The sequence below is a fragment of the Macrotis lagotis genome, chromosome 4, assembly GCF_037893015.1.
Source record: "Macrotis lagotis isolate mMagLag1 chromosome 4, bilby.v1.9.chrom.fasta, whole genome shotgun sequence".
Taxonomy (NCBI): Eukaryota; Metazoa; Chordata; class Mammalia; order Peramelemorphia; family Peramelidae; genus Macrotis; species Macrotis lagotis.
The window spans coordinates 51,803,328-51,830,297 of record NC_133661.1 but is presented as its reverse complement, the minus strand read 5'-3'; the positions used below and the strand labels follow the sequence as shown (position 1 = coordinate 51,830,297).

The 26,970-nt window shown below is 39.5% G+C and overlaps 1 protein-coding gene across 1 annotated transcript in view; it reads right to left on the bottom strand.

Moving 5' to 3' along the window:
- LOC141522654 (cadherin-23-like) overlaps nt 1-26,970 on the bottom strand; it is a 420,576-nt gene that overhangs the window by 109,698 nt on the left and 283,908 nt on the right. Inside the window, exon 9 of the mRNA XM_074236182.1 lies at nt 20,080-20,158. Within this exon, the coding sequence (XP_074092283.1) occupies nt 20,080-20,158 (79 nt within the window). The remainder of the gene's footprint in view (nt 1-20,079; nt 20,159-26,970) is intronic.

Below are 26,970 nucleotides of genomic sequence, written 5' to 3'. Positions count from 1 at the left end.
ATCTACTGAAACAGACCAAGCCACCTTTGGATGATAAGCATCATTGGGAAGTTCTCCCTGCATCAAGCCTAAATTCCCTCTTTAAAACATTTTTCCACTGTTCCTAGCTCTGACTTCTGTAGTCAGATAGAATAAGTCTAATACGCTTTCTAATCAACAATCCTATGTTCGAGTGTCCCCCTTTCCCTATTCCAAGTTTTCTCTTCTTCAAGTTTAATGTTTCCCATTGCTTCAACTGTTTTTCATGACCTTGAGGCCCTTTGGCATTCTGCTTGCCCATCACTGAATGCCCTTCAGCTAATCAATGTCCATTCTAAAATGGGGAGCCCAAAAGAGGATATGACAATGTATTTTGACTAAGGCAGAGGAGAGTCAAACATTGACTTCCCTACTCCTGGATACCATATCTCTGCTAATGGGACCTGAGATCACATTAGTGTCCTAGGATGCATTGTCGTATTGCTGACTCACACGATGCTTATGTTCCACTCAAAAAACTAGATATTTTTCAGATGAATTGTTATCAAAGCTGTAGCTCCTGCATTTCATGTTTGTGAAGTTGATTTTTTTTCAGCCTACATGTAAGACTTTACATTTATCCATATTCAATTTTACAGCACATATGGGGTGCCTAATAATTCACTGATCTAGGATGAATATTGTAGGTTATTAAAGTTTATTAGGATCCTAACCCTGTCACCCAAAAGTTTAGCCATCTCTTTTCTGCAAATTTCTTTAAGACACAATTTATGCCTTTATCTAACCCAATGGTAAATATTTAAAACAGCACAGAATCAAAGCTAGAGAAAGTCATATTCTTGTCAAAGATACTGGGATAGTTTGACATTTCCTTTTTCAGCTCACTTTACAAATCAGGAAACTGAGGCAAACAGGGTTAAGTGACTTGCCCAGGTTCCCCCTGCTAGTAAATATTTGAGGCTGGATTTGAACTCAGGAACTTGAGTCTTTTTGATTCTGAGCCCAGTACTCTATCCGCCGCATCCTCTAGTTGCCTGCCATATTACCACTTTATTAAAGAATCTACAATGTCTTATTTTGTACCAGTACAAGCTGAAACTATTGTGATTTGTTTTCTCATGGTCTGATAAACAATCTGACTATATCTTACTTATTGAAACTTGTCCCCTACTCCCCACCAAAACAGCTTCTCATCTCATCGGTCAATGTTCGCTTTGACTTCCACTTAGACGATAACCTCATTCTCATTCTCACTTTTGTGAGTCCATACGATTCTCCTATCTTCTCTCCAAAATCAATAACATCTTCGCCTTGTCTTTCCTGCTAGAATGTAAGCTTCTTGAAGGCAGGGAGCCTGCCATGATTTACCTTGGAATCACATATTCTTAAAAGTGGAAAAGAAACTTGGAAATGGGCTGTTTCAGCCTCCTACCCACTGTAGGAATTCCTTCTACCATATTAAAGTCTCTGCTTGGACAGTAAAAAGATAAGTTAGGAAAGCTGAAAGAATTAATGATGATATGGGGAAGAAAAATGTGAAAATACTAGAAATAACTGTTTGCTGTAGTAGAAAGAGTGTTATATTCCCCATGTAGGGATCTGAATCCTGACTCTGCCACTTACTGTATGAGTCTTGACTAATGGCGTCCAATATAAATATTGGGGAGGGTACTAGCTGGGGACTGGAAGAGTAATAGTATAATTCCAAGAGGTATGTGATTAGTTAACCAAAGACTTGGAGAGAGATCAAACCTCCCTTTTCCAATAGCCAGAAAGCCATGGGACTTCTTGTCAATATAACCACACCTATCCTTCAGTCATTATCCTCTAACTTTCAATCTCTTCCCCCTTCCCCCCCCCCCCACCACCTCTAGTCCTATTGGTCCCTCAAGATAGTTATAATCTATTTGATGATACCAGATCATCCAGGGCAGCAGCAGAGAGTTAGAAAAATTCTAACTCTCAATACATTGAATTTTCAACCTCTGTCTCAATGGAAAAAAGACTCTGCAAGCTCAGACACAGTGACTGGTACCCTGCCTCCCCACTTTGTTTTGGATTGGGAAGAGTAAATCATCCAATAGAATATGTTTGTAATTTAAAAATAAATTTGCATATATGCTTTTTTTTAAAACTGATGGGCACATAACCACATAAATTTGGCCTAAACATCCAAAGGTTTAGAACTAGAAAGGATTGTAGGGAATCATATAGCTTAATGAATTTGATCTAATGTGCAAAGCCCAGAATTTTGGGGTGGTTTCCCTGAAGTCATACAAGGAATAAGTGGGAGAGCTGGGATTTGAACACAGGACTCTGCTAATTCCAAGTCCCTTTCCATTTTATAATGCTCCTTTCCAACCAAACACATCAAGTTCATGGTAACTAAAGAGTTTCAAAGATGTGAGCAGAACTAGGTAATGAAAGTCAGGACAGACTTCTTGACTTCCAGTAGGAGATGAATCTGAAGCTACAATGAAAAGGGGAAGAAGAATGTGGATTGGCAAAGAGGACTATGAATATCTTCTTCCTAAGTCACACACTATTTTTCTCACTCTGTATTTCATTTGAATCTCTCATTCAGACAGAGTGAGAAGACAGAGTACTACTTTTAAGGTCACAGACTGGACAGTTCATGAAAAAGAACATGGTACCTCTTGGGAACTTGAGATAATAGCTCTTTATACAGGACTTTAAGGTTTTCCAAGGACTTCACATGCATGATCTCATCAGAGTCTCAAAACAAGGTGAGGTAAATGTTTTGGATATTATTATCCCTGTTTTACAAATGAGGAACTTGAGGCAAGCAGAGCTTAACTGATTTGTCTAGGATGATATATCTAGGAAACGTCAGAGGCAGGATTTGAACTCATTTCTTACTGATTCCAAATCTAACACTATATACCAGTTCACACTCCCTTACTCATCTCTCTGGAGGCACAGAAAACACATCTCAACTTTCCAAAGGTAACAGATACAGGGGTAGCACTATCAAATGCCAACTCTACGTAAAGGAAAGATTTTATCTTTAACGCCCTATATTAATATACTCAGCACTACTCAATCCCCTGAGTCTATGAAAACTTCCCCGAATTTCTTGGATAAAAATAATAAAAAAATACAAGTATGATTCCGAGGATAGAAGGGGTGTATTGCAAAGTTAGGGAGTTTATTTCAGGTTTTTCTCTGTTTCTTCTCTTCCTTCTTTGGACAGGACCTAAATCATAGGTCTCCAGACATGGCTATAAAGTAGTTCATTTTGGGGAAGGGAAACAGACTGTGCTCCACAGGAGTCTTTCTTGTAATAAGGCAACATTTAGAGAAATGCTTTTGTCTCTGAGGTTCAGGTGTTCCAGATGCTAAGGATGGATGGGAGGATGTTTGGGGGCATAAGAGGTCTCTATTTCCAGTTTGAGTTTCTTTTAATTAGGAGTTCAAATAAATCTTTCATTCACTACTAGCCTTTGAAGGAGGAGAAGGAGCTTAGACTTGACCTTTCAGTATTTCACCCCCTGGAGAGTCAGGGACCCATCCCATTTTACAGAAGGGAACTGTAGACAGGAAGGCATAGCCAGGATGCACATCAACTTTGTATCTTCTAAAGAGGACAAAAGCCTATGTGTATTTGATCTGGCTATTAAGGAGGGCTCCCCCTTCTAGGGAAGCATTTGGGGGGGGGTAACATTGTAGGATGGAATCTCAAAAATCAGAGAAGAGGAATTATAAAGGACCTTAGAGGTTATCAGCCCAGTGTTTTGCTAACAATATCCATCCACTTCTTCCAAGGTCTCTCTCTCTCTCCTTCTCTCTCTCATACACTTTCCATCTTCTGGTCCTCACTGAAATTTGGCTTTCTCTTAAAGATTCCTCATCCTTTACCATTTTCTCCAGACCAGTACTGGCTGTTCATTTTCTCCCTTTCCCCTTCTCCAATCACTTCACAGATAGGGTCAGGTGGGGAAGCTGGCATATCCCTTCCATACCTTCCCAGTGCAACCTTGCTGTTGCTGTTATTAGGCAAAGTACTTCCTCAATGAATTTGGGTATTTTCTTTCCAGCCCAACCCCCTACCCCCTTATCAATGAATTCAATGCTTGCATTAATTAACCTTTTCAAAACTCTGGCCAACTAGTTCCCTTCATGAGTATGACATCCATAACTTGTGATCCCACCTTATCTTAGCTACTCATACGGTAAGACTTGATTCATTTCAAAAGATATCAGACTCTTAAAGTCATCTCTCTGATGACAGTCTTCTGCCTTTCAATCTCTCCTCCAGTCTTACTCTTCTTAGACTTATTCTTCATTTTCATCAGTATATTTATTTTTTCAATTCTTCTCTCCATTCCTTGTCCATCCATCATTCCAGTTCCAGCTTAATTTTCTTTCCTTTACCATCTTGATTTTATAGCAAACAAAGGAGGCAGTAGCTTCTACCATGTAATGCCTTGCTCAATTAATCCTCCTTGCTCCATACTTTAAGTCTCAATTCTGAGACACCCTCCCCTCCCCTCAACCAAACCTTCTTTGCTCCTACTCCTTTTTCTTTTAGTTTTTGTGAGGCAATGCGGTTAAGTTACTTGACCAAGGCCAACTAGCTAGTAAGTATCAAGAGACTGAGGTCAAATTTGAACTCAGGTCCTCCTGGCTCCAGGGTGGGTACTCTATCCACTGTGCCACCTAGCTACCCCTCTGCTCCTACTCTTAAATCAATGATTGCTATTGGTGAAATCACAGAAGAGACCCACCACATTTCCACATTATTTAACTTGAAAAGGGTCTCCCATCAATCTACAATCTAAAAGCATTTATGAAGTGCCTATTATCTATAGCACTGTGCTAAACATATGGGAATGCAGATGAAAAAGTGAAACTGTCCCTTGTCTTTAGTTGTTTCAGTCATGTGGGGTTTTCTTAGCAAGAGATTTCATGGGAGCCACGAACTTGGATGTGAAAAAAAATTATATACAAACACTCTTACACTGATATACATTGACCCTTGGTTTCCTTTGGAATCTTACATATTTTGTTTTATACATTTGAAAACTTTTTTTTCCTAAGAAGAGGTTGATGGATTTCAACAGACATTTCCATGAAAGTCCATGAAACAAAAAGGTGAAGAGCCTCTGGCCTTTCAGACAGTTCAAGGAATTTATTCCCACTTAAGGGAGGATGAAACTGAGGCAGACAGATGTTTAATGACTTTCTCAGGGTCACAGAGCTAGAAAGTATGAGGCTGAATTTGAATTCAGATTTCCTGACTCCAGCAGTAGATAGGTGGTAAACCAGAACTGAAGTCTGAAAGGACCTCATTTCAAATGTGGTTTTAGACTCTTACCAGTTGTATGACCCTGGGCAAGTTATTTAACCCTGTTTAACTCAGCTTACCCTTCTATAAGATGATCTAGAGAAGGGAATGGTCAACCACTCCAGTATCTTTTTCAAGAAAACCCCAAATGGGGTCACAAAGATTCGGAAATAACTGAAATGACTCCAGGTTCACTGTACTATGTAGGCAATGAGTTTTCCATAACCGGAGGTCTTCAGGTAGATGTCAGATGATCACTTGTTAGGGGGTACAATAGAGGGCAGTAATGATGCTGGTAGAAAATTGGAGTGGGTAGTCTCTGAGTTTCTTTCCAAATCTAAGAATCACTGTGGTGGGGCTAGTAGAAAGAACACTGGTTCTGGTGTTCATTACTTGGAGACTTTACCCAAATCACTCTCTTCTCTGAACCTCAGTATCCTCATCTCAAAGGTGAAAAAGTTAGACTTAATGATCTCTAACATGCTTTCAAATGATTTTAAGAATCTACAATTCAGTGGGGCAGATAGGTGGTACAGTGGATTGAGCACCAGTCCTGGAGTTAGAAGGACCTGATTCAAATCTGGCTTCAACCAATAATTACCTAGCTATATAACTTTGGGCAAGTCACTTAACCCTACTGCCTTGCCCCCCCCAAAAAAAATCCAGAAAAAGAATCTATAATTTATCCTCAAGAAATGTGATGGAAGAGAGGCAACTAGGTGGCATAGTGGATAGAGCAATGGCCCTGGAGTCAGGAGGACCTGAGTTCAAATCCAGCCTCAGTTACTTTAATAATTGCCTAGCTGTGTGACCTTGAGCAAGTCATTTAACCCCATTGCCTTAAATAAAAAAAAAGAAATGTGATGGAGTATGTAAGCAGATACTGCTTTCCCCATTTTTATAGATGAGGAAATATCTACCAGTTTTTCCATGTTGCCTTTGCTGTTTATCCTTCCTCCAGAGTCTTAGACTTCTTCTAGCCCTCTCTAGTAGCTCACTTTGGAATTTATCAGTCACTGCCTGCTGGAGTTACTGAACAATGAACTTGACTCAGACCTGGACAGGAAAAAAGGGTGGTCTGGATTGTCTTTGGGAAATTCTGCAATACTTTTAATGACTACAACATTTTATCGAGGAAAAAAAAGGTTCATCTTCAAAATCAGAACATAATTCTGGTGATAGTGAAGACTGTGAGTCATGGAATATCAGTCTGAAGAATTCTATGGGTTCCCCAAAGGGTAATAGAGAGAAGGATGGTGGATAGGAGTATATTGAATATGCTTCTAATGAGTTGTTGTTCAGTTGTTTCAGTCATGTGGGGTTTTCTTAGCAAAGATACTAGAGTGCTTTGCCATTTTCTTTTCCAGTTTGTTTTACTGATGAGGAAACTGAGTCAAACTGGTTTAAGTAACTTGCCAAGGGTCACCCAGCTAGCATCTGAGGTCACTCAAGCCATTGTGCCCAGTGAAGTATTACTGAAAAGAGGCAGCATAAATGATATTTTCAGAGATGCATCTCCTAAAAAGGAGATGAGATGAGAGTATATCTAAAATGAGATGAGTGTCTGATTGTACCACTGATATCTAACCAAAGTCAACAGATATTCATTAGAGGAAAATTCCCACTTAGTTGGGTACATAAAGAGGATTTATTGGAGGTGAAGAATAGAGTTGCCCAAGGATAAGAAAGTTTGGATGGGCTGTGATGTGTACTCTTGAAGGAAGTTCCCACATCAGTGGGACCCCAGACTCATTAAAGTATCATGGCATCTCCCAAATGAAACATATACTCCTTGAACATATGGACTATATATTATTAGAGCCCTAAACATAGATTGTGTTCAAAAAATATTTGTTATCTGAAATAATGAACATCTAATATTTAAACATTTCTAATGAGAATATCCAGCTTTTTTTTTTATTAGGAAGTGCTGCCTTATGTCTGATCTATATGTCTTCTGCAATGACTTAAGCTCATTTTAAAAATTCAGTTCTCACTGCAGAGTAAGGTATCCTACCCTTTAAAATAGACTTCTATGTGCAGAGAGGCTGGTACAACGTTGCCCCATCTCATACTTCTCTTCAACCTAAATGACGTGGGACATGACTGAATAATGATAGTAGATCACGTTAGAAATTGTAGTCAGAAAAGTCTAAGACCAACACTCAAAGGATGCCTTTTTGGAAGGATGAGGATGGGAGGGAAGTACAGAAGAATATGGCTTGACACAACAAATTCATTCTGTGTGGGAATATTTATTCAGTTCAATCAAAGTCTGTAACTATCTGGCTCATTCAATCTGCCTCTGAAATCTCCATTTCTGGAATATTGACCAAATATTTGAATGGGGGCCAGCCAGTTAATTGATTCAGGGGAAGGACATGACTAACAAAGTGGCCCTTTGCTGTGTTCAAGGAGTCCACTGAAATGTTGTATGATTCTGGGTTCATTTCAATTCTATTCAACAAACACTGATTTGTGCACAAAGCCCTCGATGGGGGCACCAAGGACCCAAAGGCAAAATGAACAGATTCCTACCTTTAAAGGCCTTCCATTCGAATTCCTACATCTAGGATAATCTAGATACTCCCCTGAGGTTATAAGAACATCTAGGATATTTATTTCTTAATCTGGTGTTCAAGAACTTCCACAGTTTAACTTCAACCCACTGTTCCAGACTGTTCTCTATATTCTCTTGTCTACATAATCTCCCCTCTAGTTAGATTGTTTCTCCTTCATTCAACTCTTTTTTTTTTTTAGTTTTTTACAAGGCAAACGGGGTTAAGTGGCTTGTCCAAGGCCACACAGCTAGGTAATTATTAAGTGTCTGAGGCCAGATTTGAACTCAGGTACTCCGGACTCCAGGGCCAGTACTCTATCTACTGGGCCACCTAGTCAGCCCTCATTCAACTCTTTATAAGACTCAACATGCCACACCCATTTCCATCTCTGAGTCTGTGTTCCTATATTTGCCCCTTCTTCATCTGTCAAATAAAGGGTTGGGATTAGATGGCCTCAACTGTCTTTTTCCATCTTTGGAAATCCTATTCACATTTAAAGACTATGTTGTCTTTATTCTTTATATACTTTAGGACGTGTATGAATTGTCTCCTCTGATAGAATGTAAGCTTCTGGAGAGAGTTTCATTTTTGTTTCCTTACACCCAGATCTAGCATGGTGTTTGGAACATAGTAGCTGCCAAATAAATGGTAGTGGATTGACTGTGGCACCTCTTCCTTCTAGTCTCCTCCTCCTACTTCCATCCCCAGTGATAGTTTATGTCTCTGAATTGCTACAGACTGTACCCCTCATTTGGCCCCTGTCTCTTAAAATTAATCATATTTTAGTATGTTTATGACTTGTCTCCCCACTTTGAATATGAGATCCTCTCTTACATGGCAGGGAAACATATTAGAATTCTGCATATTTCCCATAGTACCTCGTGCAGGCTTGTTCATGGGGTTAATGTTTCTAGGGGAGGTATGAGCTTTGTGGTGGTTTACGATAGACTGATTAACTACTCAATTTACCTTCTCCCCTACAAGCTGTAGAGGTCAGCACCTAGTATTTTCTCTGAAAATCACAACAGCAGCTGTCATTTTGGGGTGGGGGAGAGAGAGAGAGAGAGAGAGAGAGAGAGAGAGAGAGAGAGAGAGAGAGAGAGAGAGAGAGACAGAGAGGTGGAATATTAGAGGTACAAAACCTTTACTGAGTTCTTTCATGTCTTCTTTGGGGAGGAATCAGAATAAATGTCCCTTTAATTTCTCCCTAGTTTCCTCCTCCTCTTCCTCCTCCTTTTTTCCTTTCTCCTCTTTCTCTTTCTTCTTTCTTTCTTCCCACCCTCTCTCTCCTCCTACCTCACTTCCCCTCCATTTCTCTCTGATCAGCTTTACTATTGACCCATGGAGGGGGGTTACTTTCCAGCATAGCCAAGAGACACAGAAGGGAGAGGGCAGGATCATGGGTGAGTTTGGGCTTAATATCTTTGTAGCCATATTGCAAGAGGGCAGACCTAAGACGGTGCCTTACACTTAATCTCTCTCTTTTATTGCTTTTTCTCTTGTATGATTTAACTTTGCACCAGATATCAGGCTATATAAATAAAAACTTTTATTTCAGATTAGAGCTGGCTGGGGTCTACATGAGCAGGTTTCATCGAGCAGCCAGCTGGGGAATTGACTGAAAAGAGGAGCTGGAAATCTGGGATGGGATCTCATTAGATTTCACATTCAAAGCATCCTAGAGACATTAACTAATTACATTCTCTGATGCCCTTCTTTCAGATAATAGAGCAAAAGATGGCCTTTTGGAGTAATCATCCCTGATCTCTTAATAAAAGGATTATAGAAACATAGATTTAAAGCTGGGAAGGATCTTAAAAGTCATCTAATTCAACTCTTCATTTTACAAATAGGGAAAAAGGCCATCCTTTTTCTCTCCAACTCCATGACCTGGGAAGACTGAGGTGGAAAGCTGTGATATATTTACCACTTGGAGTATCTTGGGCCCTCAGACTAGAGTTTTAAAGTTGAGAGAGACATGAAATCTCTGGAGGTCCAGTGATCTGAGAGTAAGAAAGGGAAAGGAAAAAGGTCCAGAGGGCAGAATTAAGCCCAGGTCTTTCTGATTCCAATTTCCACAAGTTGTACACTGTTTCAGGCTGAGAAACTGAGGGTTTTTTATGCAAAAGAGGCCATTCTCTGCATAAAGCTATTTTTTTTCTGAAAATCTTAGTGGCTAAGATTTTTATAGATAAGGAAGAACTTTAAAGACAGGGAATGCTATATCTAGAAAAGAATGTCAATAAAATCCAAGTCACACAGGGGTAGAACCAAGCACAACCTGCAAAGTCCAATGTTCAGCCCAAGGTTTGGTCTGTAGTAATCTCTGACTCCAATCCAATCCATCCATTAATCACTTCCAGAATTAGCTTCCTTCATCACAGCTTTGATTCGCTTTCATCCCTGATCAAAAACTCCTCTCAGCATCCAAAGTCTCCTAGAGCCTTGCCCTGTTTCACCTTTCCAATCTTAGGTGCTATGATGGAGGCAGGAGGGTATACCAGATTGTTTCAAATTCTTTACCCTTTCACTTGCTTCCTGTGTTACTTTGGGCAAGAAGCTTAACCTTTCTGGATATCCTTGTCCTCATCTGTAAAATAAAGCAGCTGGATTAGTTGACCTCAGTGATTTTTTTTTTATCTCAAAATCTATGACTCGATAAATTTGAGCTCTTACTCCAGCCAACTTAATTTCCCCCTTGTGCCAGGAATCCATGGCAGGCTTAGGGGGGCTCCTAGAAATTGCCTGTGATGTTGAGATACCGTGGACAGCGGCTCATGAATGAGATTTTTCAGGCAGTTATGCTTTTCCTGGATTTTCATCTTTTAAGGGGAAGAAAAATGCAAAACAGTTTAATCACTGGTGGCTTTGATGTATTCTGCATGATTGTCTACTATGATAGCTGCCCCCCACCAGGCTGTACCCAGGGGCACTGATTAAGTTATTGGCATATGTGGTGGCTGTTGGTCTGTGAGTCTGCTTGTCAATTCAAACTCCATGCTCAGTTTTCTCCTTCTTGTGCTTGATTGGTTTGCAAGGAATTTGATTCTTGGGGAGTGATGGTAGGAAGGTCCAGTGGTGAGAACAGATTAAGACAGTATGGTACAGAGAAAGGAAATAATCTTGTCTTGTTGGCTCTGCTCCAAGACTCTAGGACACTAATCCAGATCTTGACTGTTTGGGGCCAGGTCCAGGTGGAAAGTGCAAGATTTGGAGTCAGAGAAACTGAGTGCATATCCTATATTTACTTGGGTAAGTCACTCACCTCTGTCAGTCCCACTTTCCCTATTTGTAAAATGAAAGGTTGGCTTAGATGACTTTTAAGATCCTTCCCAGCTTTAAATCTCTGTTTTTATAATCCTTTTATTAAGGGATGATCACTCAAAGAGGCCGTCCTTTTTCCAGCTAAGAGTCAAGGGTTTTGGGTCTTAGTTGGTGATATTCTTCCTTAGGATGAAAAATTCATAGATTTAGAACTGGAAAAGACCTTTAAAGGCATCTAGTCCAACCCCTTGCACCCTTATTTTATGGTTGAGGAAACTGAGGTCCAGAAAAGTTAAGAGATTTAAACAAGGTCAAACCTTGCTAAGTGGTGGAGTTAAGATCTGAGCATAGGTTCTCTACAATCAAATTCAGTGTTCTTTTTACTGCCCCACACATCTTAGTTTCTCTGTTTGGAATATGAGGATCTTCATAGGAGATAATTGGCCTAAATCTGCCTAGAGATTATTGTGGATTAGTTCTTGTGGGATACATTGCACTTTCTTAACTGAAAAAAATAGCACAGTATACATTCCCTTCCTAGTAGGTATTAAATATTTGCTTAATGTGATGAACTGAGTTGACTAAGGAAGGTTCTGAATTGAATCCAGGGAAATTTTATGGGTTATGCTGAATCTGAACCTGGATGGAAGGAGGAAGAAGAATTGGGAAATGAATGCCCTCAAGATGGTAGGGGTGCTTGGAAATCCTTCATGGGGCAATGGGGTCTTTTTTGGCTGAGGGAAGAAGAATGGGGGGAAGGGAAATGATCCTATCCTAGTGGCTCTGGTTCAAGAATCTAGGATATTCTACTTCAGGGCCTGGTTTCTTGAGGGCAGATCCAAGCTACTTTGAGTTGGGTTTCCATTCTAAATGTCAGCTGTGGCTCCCATACCTCGGTCACGACCCTTTATGTAGCTATGCCTGAAGAAGCCAGCCAAAGGCTAAATCTGGTTAAGAAGTGCAAGGAAACTAAATGCCTCTTTATGCCAACCATAGTCTAGAAATTGGGGTAGCTGTTATTCTTATTACTTGGCACTAGAGAAGCGAATCATTCGCATGAGGTTGGGACTCCCAGACATGTTTTTGGTGGAGCATTGATAAACTGAAGAGCATCTATAGAGGACAGTGACCGAGATGGTGAAGGTCAAGATCATGTCATAATGACTTGAGGTGACATATAGATGGAATACAAAACTTGGAGAAAGGAAGATCTGCATTCAAATCCTACCTCAGATACTTCCTAGCTATGGGACTCTAAACAAGTCATTTAATTTCACCATACAATAATAGCATCTACTTCATTGGGGTGCTTTGGAGCTCAAAGGAGATAATATACTAAAAAATACAGTATTTTGCTTTGCAAGTCTTAAGGCCATCTATAAATGCTAGATAGAGAAGATGTCAGATACTTTAGATATCATCTAATCAAATCCCCTCATTTTGCAAATGAGGAAACTGAGATTTGCCTCAATTTAACTGGAATGCCAACTTCTCTTTAATTTGCCCCAGTTTGGCTTTGGAGAAATGGAAGCTATTGGCTCATGGTGGAGACAGGGGCCAGCTACTGGGAGAATGGTGGGATCTGAGCCAGGTCCCTCCCAAGGAAAATCACCTTGTCATCCCTCAGTCTCAGTTTGGCTTTGACAGGCTGAGAACAAAATGATGGAAATAGGGCCATAACTTACCTGATAAAACTGTGAAGCTGGCTCTTTGTACTTGGCAAAACAGAAGGGTCATTAGTAAAGGGAAGACCTGCTCATTGGAGGATATAAATCCCACCTGCTGCTGGGGCCCCAGTGGGGGATGGAACAACAGAGTGACGCAGGAGGTTAAATCTGTTTAAATCATAAAACCAGAGAAACTCAGGGCTCAAAGGGAGTTCAAGGGTCACCTATTCCAAGCCGTGACTGAAGGATGAACAGCCTCTACAGCTTTTTCTGAAGCTTTCTAGTGATGGGAACCCACACTCTCTCAAGTTAGATTCTGCCCTTGCCCCCTCCCTACAACCCTTTTGAATAGCTCTCATTGTCAGAACGTTTTCTCTTATATAAGCTGAAATTGGCCTCTCTGCTTCCACTGATTGCAGCTATTCCTGCCCCCTGAGACCAAACTGAACAATCTTTCTCCTCTTCCCCATGAGAGTACTTCAAATATTTAAGGTAGCTATTGTGCCCCCTTTTGGGTGGGTCATTTCATGCTTGGCTCTTTACTTGGGGCTCATGAACTTTTTAAAAATATATATTTTTGATAACTGTATCTCAATATAATTGGTTTCTTTTGAGGGCAGCTAGGTGGTGCAGTAGATAAAGTGCTGGTCCTTGGGCTAGGAAGATCTGATTTAAATTATGGCTCCAGACACTTGCAAACTTTGTGACCTTGGCCAAGTCACTTAACCTCTGCTTGTCTCAGTTTTTTCATCTGTAAAAATGAGAATATAATAATAACACCTACTTCACAGGGAGGAGCAAGTGAGACGATAATTGTAATGTACTTAACACCGTGTCTGGCACATATTAAGTGGCCTATGAATATTATTATTACCCTATATATTTTATATGATGGATTTTTAAAATATTATCCTGATAAGGGGTCAATAACCTCCAGGCTCCAATGTGTCTGACACAAAACCTGGTTTAAACCAACTCTTGTATAGAATTATTTCCAATTTCATCATCATCCTGGTCACCTTCATCTGGATGTGTTCATTTGTTAATGTCCTTTCTCAAATATGGCACCTGGAACTGAGCACTAAAGTCCATATGTCATCCAAGCAGGGCAGAACACGACAGAGCAACAACTTCCCTTGTCCAGAATGATATGCTTTGGTGAATGCAGCCTTGGATGGTGTTAGTTTTCGTGAGTGATGAAATGCCACCTTGTTGACTCATCCCATGGAAGCTTCTTCCCACTAAAGTCACCAGGTGACCTTCACACAAACTGTCATCTCACCATGCAAGATCCTCAACCCCAGTCAGTGTATGTGCAACTCCATCTATTGTATTCACACAATTTTTTTCTAATGATCCCTATTTGATTTTAACTTAACCAGATTCTGCTTATGATTCTAATAATTTGATAATTTTTTTCTATTCTGATTTTATTGTGTGTCCTATTTTTCAGATTTGTGTCATCTACAAATTTGATACATGTGTCATTGAAACCTTCCTCCAAGGTACTGATAAAAATGCTGAATGAGACCAAATTGATCACAGAGTCATGTGGCACTTTCCTGGAGACCTTCCTTCAGAATTATTCTAGTTCATTTATCATTACTGTTTGAGTCTTCACCTGTACATATCTGTAATGCCATTAATTATAATACCTTTCCATTTACAAAGTCTAGCAGTTGGTGTGGCTTGCAGCACTTTTGCCCTTAGAATATATTCTAAGGTTCTTATGTGTTTTGTACCATCAGGTAATGATTGCCTTTTCACAGCTCTTGGGATGCTGCTGCATACTATAGTATCACTCACTGTCTTTACTGACTAACTGATCTTCTGAAGCCTGTAATCCAGGGACAGCAGTTCTCTTTTTTCTCTATTTGAGAATGGTCAGACCTTGATTCAGAAATCAGATTCTGGTGCTCTTGGGAACAGGATGGATTTCATTATTGATCATCCTTATCAAGCTTACAATCTACCCTTCAAACAGTGGCCGAGGGAGCAAGATGGATGCCTAAAGGTGACAAGGAAGAGGTGAAGTCTCAAGAGAGTGGAAAAGTGAAGGTAGACTCTTACTTCAAAAATGTGTCCAGAATTGATTCTCTGAGTCTATCTTCAACATTTGTGAAAGTTCAGAATGCTCGATAGAACACTGCCTTTGGAGTAAATCAGATATGCTTTTGACATCATCCCACTATTTTCCAGTCATATTGCTCTCCCTCATACATGGTCTTACATCTCCAATCTCCGTGCCTTTGTACATACTATTCTTCTAGCCTGGAACACACTTCCTCCTCACCCCTGCCTCTAAGAATCCAGAGTTTACTCCAGCTAATGGTGACTTTCCACCCTCTGAAATGGCTTTGCCTTTATTTTGTAAATTCTGTAGATGCTGTTTCCCCTACTAGAAGATTGTTTGTGTACATGTTGCTTCCCCTACTAGAATGTAACTCATTGAAGGCAAGAATTGCTTCCTTTTTATCTTTGTATTTCCATTGCCTTCGGTGATGTCTGGTACTTATTTAGGGGGCTTAATAAATCCTTGCTGATTGACCAACATGGTGAAAATATCTTCAGAGGTTGATGACAGAAGCAAGAAGGTGGTTCCACTATAGATAGTTATGTCTATGGTTCACAAAGTTAGTCCAATTCTCTTCTGTACAGTTACCTTTTCCATGTCCTGGGGGATTAGGGGCATGGCACACCTGTGATCTGGGAAATCTTTTTAAAAATTTTGTGGCCCCCTCTTTGTATGAGAGAAAAAGTCTGAATTTTTTATTTTTCTTTTTGGAATGTTTGCAGTAAAATTGTAATTATTGTAAAATTTGGCTAAAATATTTCATCATAGGCTCAGTGTTATCTTTTGGCCCTAGTGTTCTGTTTACAGATTCCATAAAACTCATCCAAATTCTCATTTAATTGCTTATGCTGACTCATGATATGTCAAAACCACAACGAGGAAAGTCATGATGTGAAGGAGATAACTGGACTGGATTCAGTTGCAGGTACTACATATTAGGACAGATATTTAAGTTGGCATTTGCCCACAGGATGATGACCAGGATGGTAGAGGGATTTGAAACTATACGGGAATAACTTGAAAGAACTTTTGGAGGTTTATCCAAAGGAAGGGAAAACTTAGTGGGGACATGACTGAAATCTTTAAATATTCAAGCAATTGTGGAAGTATAATTGTCATTCTCCTTGGTTTCAGAAGGCATAACTAGACTAGGGAGGCAGATGTTAGGTCATCATTAAACAACCCTCAACTTTCTAACAATAGATGTCTAACCCAAAATGGAAAGATTTGCTTGGAGAAAGAGGATTTACTGATTCTGAAAGTATTCCATTGGAGTCTTGGAGACTATTTATTGGCCACTGAGATCTCTGTCAACCCTAAGATTCTTTTTTAGATGTATTTTATTCTTCCCCACAAGTTTTAACATTTACTTATTTAAAAAAAAAAACCTTTGAGTTCCGACAACCCTAAGATTCAGATATTCTAGATTGACTTTTCTCCAAATAGTCAGTTATCTAGAAATGCCAAGAAGTGGTCTGGGTAAGCCAGGCACCAGGATTCAGAAACAAAATATATCCTGTTTCATTCATGCCATTACTACACTGGCCACGAAAGCAAATATTGAATCCAAAATCAACTTCCTCCTGTTTTCTTGGATGCTTCATTTCCCATCTTAGCCTTACAATGAGGCAGTCCAGTACCCAAGGAGCAAGGCCATGTGTCTAAGAAGTAAATTCTTTATGGACTGTCCATGGCTCAACCCTTTGCTAGGCACAGTAAATGAGAAAAGATAAAGAGAAGACACAGACCCTTTGCTCAAGGAACAGATAGTCTAATTGGAGATGTAGAACTAATAATGATATAAGATCATTCACATGATGAGGGAGGCAGCATGATGCATTGACTGGAAAGCTGGCTTTGAAGACCTGGATTCAAGTTTTGCCTTTGTTGACTATGTGACCCTTAACCTTTCTGCTCTAGGTCAGTGACATCAAACTCAAATAGAAAAGAGGGGCATGAATCTTTGCATAAGGATTCCTGCTCTTCACAGGGTTAAAATATGATATTACCTAAGTTGCATTTTAAATTTTATTAAATATTTTTAATCTAGTTGGGGCAACACTCAGTGATATTGTGGGCTTGTGGCAAAGGGAGAGTGTTTGACACCTCACTCTAGGCAACTCTAAGAATAGCAACTGCCAAGAAAACTCATCTTCATGGACAGAAGGACTTTCCTCACCTGGGAATTTCCTTAAACCAATGAAATTAGTGATTCAGTCTGTAACCCTATTGTTGTTCAGTCATTCCCCACACTTTGTGACCACATTGGGGGTTTTCTTATATTTCCTTCTCTAGCACATTGTACAGATGAGGAAATGGAGGCAAATAAGGTTAAAGACAGGGACACACAGCTGGTGTTTGAAGTTAGATTCCAACCTTATGGAAATGAATCTTCCTGCCTCCAGGCCCAAGGCCTTATCCACTGTGCTACCTAATTGCCCCTTTGTATCCCCTTTCTGAATAGTTCAGCATTGCCTGTCCCTATGAGAAGATGTTTGAAAGGAAGAGACCAGTGTGGGATGGGATAATTAAATGAGATGAGAAGCAGATATGATAGACAGGAAAAATTAGAAGCATCCTTCATCCAAAGGACTTTCATGGGCTTGATTCCAGAATTGGGGTGCTAGGATTCCTGTAGTTAGCAATTACTCTCAGAGACATACTCAGCACCATCACAGCTAGTCATCAATTCTATGACTTGGTAAGAGAGCAGGAACCTGGCTTAGTGGAGTCAGAGGATCTGGGTTCACATCTTGCCTCTGATATAATACCTGAGTGACCTTGGGAATCCAATTCTCTGGATTCAGTTTCCCCATGTATAAAATGTGGAAACTGGACTAGAAGGCCTCTAAGGTCTTTTCCAACTCTAGACCTATGATTCTAAGCTCTTTGATTGTTTGCCAGTGCTGAGCACAGAGTAGGCACTTCAGAAATGCTTTCTGAATTCATGAAGGTCCCTTGATCCAATCTGGGACAGGCTTGGAACTAGTGATGGTAGGAAAATAGCTCTGCTTCCTCATGAACTAGGCTCTGGTGCTTAGCACAGCCTGGGACATAGTGGGCATTTAATGAATGTCGATGGACTATTTTTCCTTCTCTCTTAAGGGTAACTCACGTACCCACTGATCCTCTCTGCCATTTGGCTGAACTGCAAATCCCTGGCTATGGAGGCAAGACTTAGGATGCTCTCTGTTGTATAACACCCAGGCAGGGAAAAGAGGAAAGCAGCCTGGAGCTTTGGATAAATCCTATGATTTTTCTTTTTGACACTGCTAACATATCATTAATGTCACAAAGCTTTCTAACTAGTTACATGCAGTTCCCTTCCCTCCCTTTCTCCCTTTCCATAAGGCATTCTTTTAGCACACAGCACTTCCTTCCATTCCAGCCACATGTCACCTTGCCCTGGGCAGCTCTTAGCTTTGTAATTTAGGAAAATAAAAAAGATCTGCTTCTCTCTTCAGTCCCTCAATGTTTTCTACCAGCTGGGGTTGGGGCCCAGGGACTTCCCCGATTCTGTTTCAATATCTCTGGTCCCATGACTTCCTCTGGCCATCTAATAAGGACCCAGAGATTGCTCAAACAACCTTTGATCATTTACCAGGATGGCACCAGCCATACAAAGAAATTAACATTATCCCAGGCCGGGGAGAAAAATTTAAGTCCCCGTGGGATATTTTCATTTTAAAAAATGCTATTTTTTTGTTCTTGCAGGATCATTTCCTAGTATATTCTTCCCTTCTGCCCCACCCAGAGCCATGTCTTCTAACAGATGAAGGCAGTTCATCAAAGATAACTTCCTGACTAGTCAAGTCTTATACAACAAAGAGGGATCCACACCCATAATCTTCTATCTTACAAAGAAAAGAGAGAGAATTGTATTCTGCTCTCTCTTCTTCTGGGCTAAGGTTGGTGTTTCTAATTACACAGTGTTTGGTTTTGATTTTCTTTTGTTCTTTCCAATGATGTTGTAATTGTCATTGTGTATATTGTTTTAACTGTTTTCATTTTTGTCTTTTAAATGTTGGCTGAATTGAACTGGAATTTAAACCCAGAAGCCCAACCAGACCAGTACCCAACAGATACAGGTAGATTGAAGTATGAGGAGCTTCTTGTCCTTCAGATTCCGTGGACTCCAAGAAGCTGGAGAACAGATTCTCTCTTTCATCTCCAAATATCTGAGAGGATAGAATGATATAGGAGTAGACAGTCTCTGTACCTTGGAAATCAGCATCAGGCAGGGTATTCTTAGGTACATAGCTACTATAGGTATTTTTATATGGGGGTGTTAGTGTAAGGGAAGGTAGGAGATAATCGTCTCTCTTCACTCAAAATTGTTCCTAGATTCTGGCATCAAAGCAATAATCAAAACTCAATAATCCAATATCCTTGGCAGAGTCAGTCAGAAGTTGTCATGGAACAAATGGATGAATGGAAGGGATACACTGATACATTGATGGGAGTGGGAAGAGTACAGAACTTAGCACCTTTACTGAGTGGTGCTACAATTAGACATTTAGCTTCATTAGTCTCCCTGCTCCTGAAAAGATACCCATAGTCTCTCTTTGGGGCTAGAGTTTTCAGCAGTCCTCCCAGTTCAAAACATTCCCTCATGTGAAAAACAAACAAACAAACTAAATGAAATCATGGGTCAAACTCAAGTGATAGCACAAGATGATTTCACCAGACTGGGATTCCACATCCCCAAATCTTTGCTTTAGTAAGTCACCACCTTGTCAGCCCCATTTCTCTTCCCTTGCTGTTGCAACCTCACAAGGACCTCCTGGTTCTTATTTATTTATTTATTTTTGCGGGGGGATTACATACTGGACCAAGGGTGTGCTGGTAGATATTTAACAATAGGCTCTCCCCCCCAAAAGGATACAAGATGCACTTTTAGTTTTAATCTGCATTATTATCTCCATTGTCTTAAGTCTAGACAGTAAACAAAACAATAAATCAAGTTATAATTTGAAGAGTTGGCATATTTTTGAGCTGTCAGTGCTCACACTGAAATTTTAATGATTGGCTTTCCCTCTAAAAGCTGACTCTAGCACACTCCTGGGGGTAGCAATAGCATAGTGACTGCTCTCTACAGAGGGCTATTTTCAACCCATTTCTGCTCAGAACTCAATTCAAATGGAGTCACCCCACCCCAATTTTCCAACAGTCCCAGATTATTTACCAGCAAGACAGAGGAGTTTCTCCCTACAAATATAGGCCTACCTGAGACAATGGTATAGCCAATTCCTCGAGGACGGCCCTTATCTTGGTCAACCGCTGTGATCATGCGTACTGTTGTACCCTGCCAGAGACAAAAACAGAGACCATAAGTACCACATTGGGGCTGTACATCTCCCTTGGTTAACTTCATTCTAAGAGCTGTTTCCATCACCCATCCCAGTCAAGTCTACCCCTGGAGGGATAGACCTCACCCAACACTAACTGGGAAAATCCTTGTGATCCTAGATCAATCCAGGGGCTTAGGTCAGATCTGTACCCTTCTTGCTCTGGGAAGTTAGGCACAAAAGTCATTAAGTAATTGTCTTCTAAAGGAGGTTAATCCTAAAATTAATAATAGCTAATGAGTATAGTCTTTTAAACCTTACAAAACATTACATATATACACATATGGTTGTCATGGTAATGGGGAAGGAAGTGCTAGATATTGCATAAACATAGATAAGGATATAGAAACTTGGAAGTTAATTATTTGTCCATAGTCATACAAATGGTGCCAGATGCAGGATTCAAAACCAGGACTCTCCTAACACCAAATCTAGTGACCTTTCTACTACACTAGACTGATTCCAATCTCTTCTCCCCAACATCCATCCCCATCTCCCATTTCCTTACAGTCAAACAAGTCACACATTGGAGATGAAATTGCAACCTTGAAGAAGAAACACCTGGGTTCTACTCTTGTATATGCCACAAAGCTTTATGTAGCCTTAGACAGGTCATTGTCCCTTTGTGAGCTTCCCCAGATACATAAAAATAGAGAAATTTCTCCCATAAAATAATATTTTTACCAAAGTAACCAAAATAGAATGGTACTCTTCTAAAAAGGATTACTGAATGAGAGAGATGGGGGTATCTGACAAAGAATTGGAAAGACCCATTTGGAATGATTTATGAGAGATGGGATGGGAAGAGTGCAAAGTAAATATGAATTTTAAAAGAATGGTCCAAATCTACACAAATAGTGTCAGGAAGGTTGAAGCAGAAGGAACCAAGCTGTGTTTAAAAGTGCTAAGCATAACAAAAGAAGATTTGAAAATTTCACCTATATTTAGAGCAAGAAAAGTGAGATGGGATTAGGCTCATGGCTTGAGGAAGTTTGTATGAGGAGAAACAAGGAAAAGCATAATAAAATTTAGTTAAAGTGAAAGAAGGTGGAACCACTTCACTTGTGTTTTGTTTTTATCTTCTTTACCATAAAGAATTATCTCCAAAATGAAAGGGTTAGAGTTTGTTTTTATTGTTCAATCATGTCCAAGTCTTCATGGCTATATGGACCATAGCATTTAAGACCCTTTGATCTACTACTATTTCCCCAAATCTGCCCAAGCCATGTTCATTGTTCCCAGGGAACACAGAACAAGGATAGAAAAAATGGAATTGAAGTCCAAGATAAGTAAAGGAATATAAGAAAACACTAAATTGCTTTTAAATTAGTTCAATTCTAGAGAGTAAGATACATTTCCTATCAAGGCATTAAAAAAATAAAAAGTTCTTGGGGCGGCTAGGTGGTGCAGTGGCTAGAGCACCGGCCCTGGAGTCAGGAGTACCTGAGTTCAAATCCGGCCTCAGACACTTAATAATTACCTAGCTGTGCGGCCTTGGGCAAGCCACTTCACCCCCTTGCCTTATAAAAACCTAATAAAATAAAATGTTCAATCAGCAAATTGCTCTATGGAATTTTAGTAATTATAGTTGTGAAGTTACAGTAGAAAAGAAAGGAAAATATAGTTTCAATTTTAAAAATAAGAAAAAGGTAGATTTCAGGAACTACCAGTCAATGAGTTTATTTTCAGTCTTTGGCAAAAGTATGATTGTCAGCAAGTAGATGGTTTGAGAGCATTTAGAAAAAATGTTGGTGTTTAGCATGAGCCAATACAATTTCATAAGGAGTAGTTTGTGCCAAACTAATTTCCTTTTTTTTTTCTGTGAGTTTTACTAGATGTGTTGAACAAGGAAATACTATATATTAAGTATACCAATGTCAGCAAGGCTTTTGATAAAATCTTTTCAAGATACTTTTATGGTTAGACATCTGAAAATATGGGCTGGACTACTTCCCAATTTAGTAGATTCACAGTTAGCTGAATGCCCAAACCCGAAGAGTGAGAATATACATTAAACTTGAGGTCCTGGTACCAGTTCCAAGGATTTCTTCTTGGTTCCTTGCAATTCAACAATTTCATCAATGCCTGAATAAAGACCTAGAAGGCAAGCATAGCTAATCTGCTGATTAGGCAAAGCTTGAAAGAATAGGAAAAAAAATTGAGATTCAAAAAGATCTTGACAGACTAGAATAAATCTAAAGGTAATAGAGATAAATACATTTTAGTTTTTAAAAAATCAATTAGGACAACTTGGTGTCTCAGTGGATAGAGAAATGGCCCTGGAGCCAGGAGGACTTGAGTTCAAATGTGGACTCAACACTTGGTATTTCCTAGTTGTGTGACCTTGAGCAGATCACTTAACCCCATTGCCTCATAAAACAACAACAACAACAACAAAACAAAGCAAAAAAGAAAAAACTCAAATAGAAAAACCAACTGTCCAGTATAACACTGGCAAAACTGAGAGAACAGTAGTTCATGAGAGAAAGTCAGAAGGGCTTCGGTTGACTATGAGGTCAACATGAGCCAATAGACTGTATGTAGCCTGTTGATGAAGCCATTTCAAGACTAATATAATTTAAGGTTATATTAATAAAAGGGACATTTAGGGGGCACTGGATTTGGAGTCAGGAAGACTCATCTTCCTAAGTTCAAATCTGGCTTCAGAAACTTACTAGAAACTACTTTGCCTCAGTTTCCTCATTTGTAAAATGAGCTGGAGAAGGAAATGGAAAACCACTCCTATATCTTTGCCAAGAAAATCCTAAATTGGGTCATGGAATGCATACATTCAGTCATGGCTGACTGAATACCAACAATATTAATAGAAGTATGACCTCTCTCTTAAAGTAGATAATAAAGCCATTGTATTTTATGTAGGTAAACTGAAATGCCATAGTCAGTTCTGAACTCCACAATTTAAAAGTGTCATTGAGAAGAAACTAGTGTTTATCTGGAAGATGGTTAAGGGTCTGGAATGCTATATTCAAAGCAATTCAGTTGAATTCAAGTTGAATTCAAGAAGCAGTATATTTGCATGAGGAATAGAAAAAGGGATTCTTAATCCAATGAAGAGAAGACTAAAGGGTTCATGATAAGCAAAGAGAGGGCAGAATCAGGTCCAATGAGCATAGGTTATTAGGAAGTAAATTATGGTTCAGTGTAAAGAAGTATTTTCTATCACAGAGCTGAAAGGGACCATAGAGGCTATCTCATCCAACTCATCCATTTTACAGATGAGAAAACTGACTCCCAGAGACCTGAAGTGACTTGCTCATTTACACGAGTAGTTAAGTCACAGAGCTAGAAGGTGAATCTGAGTCCTAGGCTCCAAGTCTAACATTCTGTCCACTGTACCAAGCTGCCTTGTGTGGACACAAAAATGGAGGGGGCTGCCTTGTGAGCAATTTGTCCTTGTGAGCATTTAAGGAGAGGTGAGGCAACCGGGGACATTGTAGAGGGAATTAGTGTCTTTTTTGGAGTATAAGTCTAAACATCTTCTAACTTAAGTCATTCCCAGCTCTATGACTTGAGTATAAATGATGGGAGAGACCTGCTAAGTCACAGAAGTTATTTGGAATTTTCTAGTCTAAGAGAAGCAGGGCAGATACTCTAGTGCAATTATTTTCCTGTATATTAAATGTCATTAATCAAACAAACCAGACAGGAAAATTGGCAATGGGGCAAGGCTACAACAGCAGTGACCACAGAGCTCAATGCAATGATTTGGGTTAAGAGCCTATGGGGATTCAAAAGTGCTGACTCTGAAGACAGAATTCCCCATCTCAGTATCCTAGCCTTTGCTCTCACCCCAGCCATCAGGCATACTACTCTTCCTATACCACAAATGAAATACTGTATACTGCATTTTATAACCCTTCGCTCCTATGTTTGTATTGGTTTATGGAGAATGGACCAGGAGGCAGTCCCTTTCTCCCTCAGGAAGAATGTCAGCAGGAGTATTTGCATAACTAATAAGGGCACCTAGAAGGCCCTGGCAGCCTTGTGCCAATGTCATCCATCTATCAGTCCAAGGTTGGAACGGAGTGTTCCTATCCAATATATAGCTCACCCTTCAGACCTCCTCCTCCCATTGTTCTGACAGAATTTCTAAGCTGATGATACCTTACTTGCCTTAACATCAATCCTTAGGTCCTGAGTGATGTATCAGTTAAAATGGGAGGCCACACTACTTAAGGGAGAAACTTCTGGGGAAACAACAAGTCAGAGATTGAATTTGGACTCTCCAAATCTTATGGTTGAATCTAAACTGTGCAGTTTTCTGACTTTAAAATACTGGTCAAGTGACTTTAATTCTGGGACCATAGATTCTCAACTTTGAAATAAGGGGATTGTACCAGATCCTAGATCAGGGGTATCTAACTTGGGGATGCATAAACTTATATATTATTTATTTTTTGCTTTTTTTTTTTAGCAAGGCAACGGGATTAAGTGTCTGAGGTTGAATTTGAATTCAGGTCCTCCTGTCTCCAGAGCTGGCACTCTATTCATTGCACCACCTAGCCGCCCCAAATTTATTTATTTTAAAAAATATTTTGATAACTTTATTTCAATACAATTGATTGTAGTCTTATATATTTTATTTTATGCCTTTAAAAATATTCTGAGAAGGGGCATATAGGCTTCCCCAAAGATGTCCATGGCAAAAAGAGGGCAAAAAAAATCTTTGGTTTTGGTGATTTCCAAAATTTCTTTCCATTAGAAATATATGATCTTGGGGCAGCTAGGTGGTGCAGTGGATAGAGCGCCAGTCCTGGAGTCAGGAGTACCTGAGTTCAAATCCAGCCTCAAACACTTCAAAATTACCTAGCTGTGTGGCCTTGGCCAAGCCACTTAACCCTATTTGCCTTGCAAAAACCTAAATAAAAAAAAAGAAATATATAATCTTGAACCCTATCACCAAGATGAGTTTACCTCTATCCCTACTCTCTATTTGTCTCCATTTCACCAGCTTTTCCATGATTTGCATCTTGCTACTAACCTCATGCTCTAATCTTCACCTTGGTGGTAATGAGATACTGGTTTCTTCTTAAAAGATGTGAGAAAAAAATCTGCTTTACACTTAGTTTAGTTGTGAAAAAGTTACTCATTTTCAGAAGGAACTTGTAGTAATAATTTCCAAAAAGCATAAGGAAAACCAAATTCAAAAGCTCCCACACAATGCACAAAAGAATAAAAAATGGATAGCCTTAGAAAGGATAGATTCTGTACTTAGTCAAAGTCTGGCTCATAGTACACCCAGTTCCCTAGTTCCTATCCCTTGATTCAAGCTTATCTAGAAAATCCTACTCATAAACCATCTTGTACGTCCTTTAGGTAGTTTCCCTCCCTCTCCTTTTTTGGCCTCTCTCTTCCCTTTTAGAGCCCTTGAGACAATAAAAGATTAAATGGCTAATGGTTTACTCCCATTCATAGAGAAAGGAACCATTAAAGTTCAACAGATTATATTTATCATAACTGATATCAGAGTTGATTTTTAATGAGGTTTTTCCTCCCCTCTTTTAATATACAAAAGGTCATCTTCCCCTTGGGTTTCCTCAGTTAAAGAACAATAAATATTCAATCAGTCATCAGGTATTTATTAAGCACCTACTTCATGGCAGGCACTGCCTAGGCACTGAGGATTTCAAGCCCAAGCCAAGTATCCAAATATTCTGACTCCTATTCCCTTGTCCTCCCACCAAGAAAGTGCAATCATTTTTTTAAATGTTTTTTCTTCTGCCTCTGAACAAGACCCTGGTCCCAAATAGGAGAGTTCTGTCCTATCCAATTCAGGGTGCTTTCTACTGGTTCCTAAGATTAGGGGGGCAGCTAGTTGGCGCAGTGGATAGAGCACTGGTCTTGGAACTAGGAGGGCAGGAGTTTGAATCCAGCCTCTGACATTTCCTAGAGGGAAAACATTATTAAGCTTAGGATAGGTAAAATAAAGGAGACCAGTAGCTCCTTCTACCAGGAGAGATCAGAAGAAGGGCAAGACCTAGAGGTCACAAAGAAAACCACACTAAACAGTATTCTATTTTTAAAATGTTAATTAGAGGGAGGTGGGCTTGAGGAAGACTCAAACCTCTAGCCACTCTGTGTGGTCTACACCCAATGCAAGATCAAGAAATCCTTGAGAACAGGGTCCTGATCTGTCAGTTTATTTGAGCATAGGCAGCACAGAGAAGCTTATTCAGGAAGTGACTTGAATAATAAATATAATAATAAGATGATGATGATGATGATGAAGATATCTGTCCTTCATCCTTTTTAAAAAAACATTTTTGTGCTCTCAGGGAAATCACTTCTTTTTTAAATTTAAGTTTTAAATTTAAGACAATGGGGTTAAATGACTTGCCCAAGGTCACACAGCTAGTATGTGTCAAGTGTCTGAGAGTGGATTTGAATTCAGGTCCTCCTAATTTCAGGGCTATTACTCAATCCACTGTACCACATAGCTGACCAATGTAACATAACATAACATAACATAACACAACATAACGTAACATAACATAACATAACAACATAACATAAAAACATAACATAACATAACATAACATAGTATAGCATAACATAGCATAACATGACAAAACACAAGCATAGCATATTATAATATAACAATACAACATAACATAAATATAATCATGTATTGTATACAATTATGTATAAATATTATATAGCATACTATACATAAATATAATCTTGCAAGATTGATAACATCAGTCAATAAGGCTATATTAGGCACTTACTACAGGCATGGGATAGATCA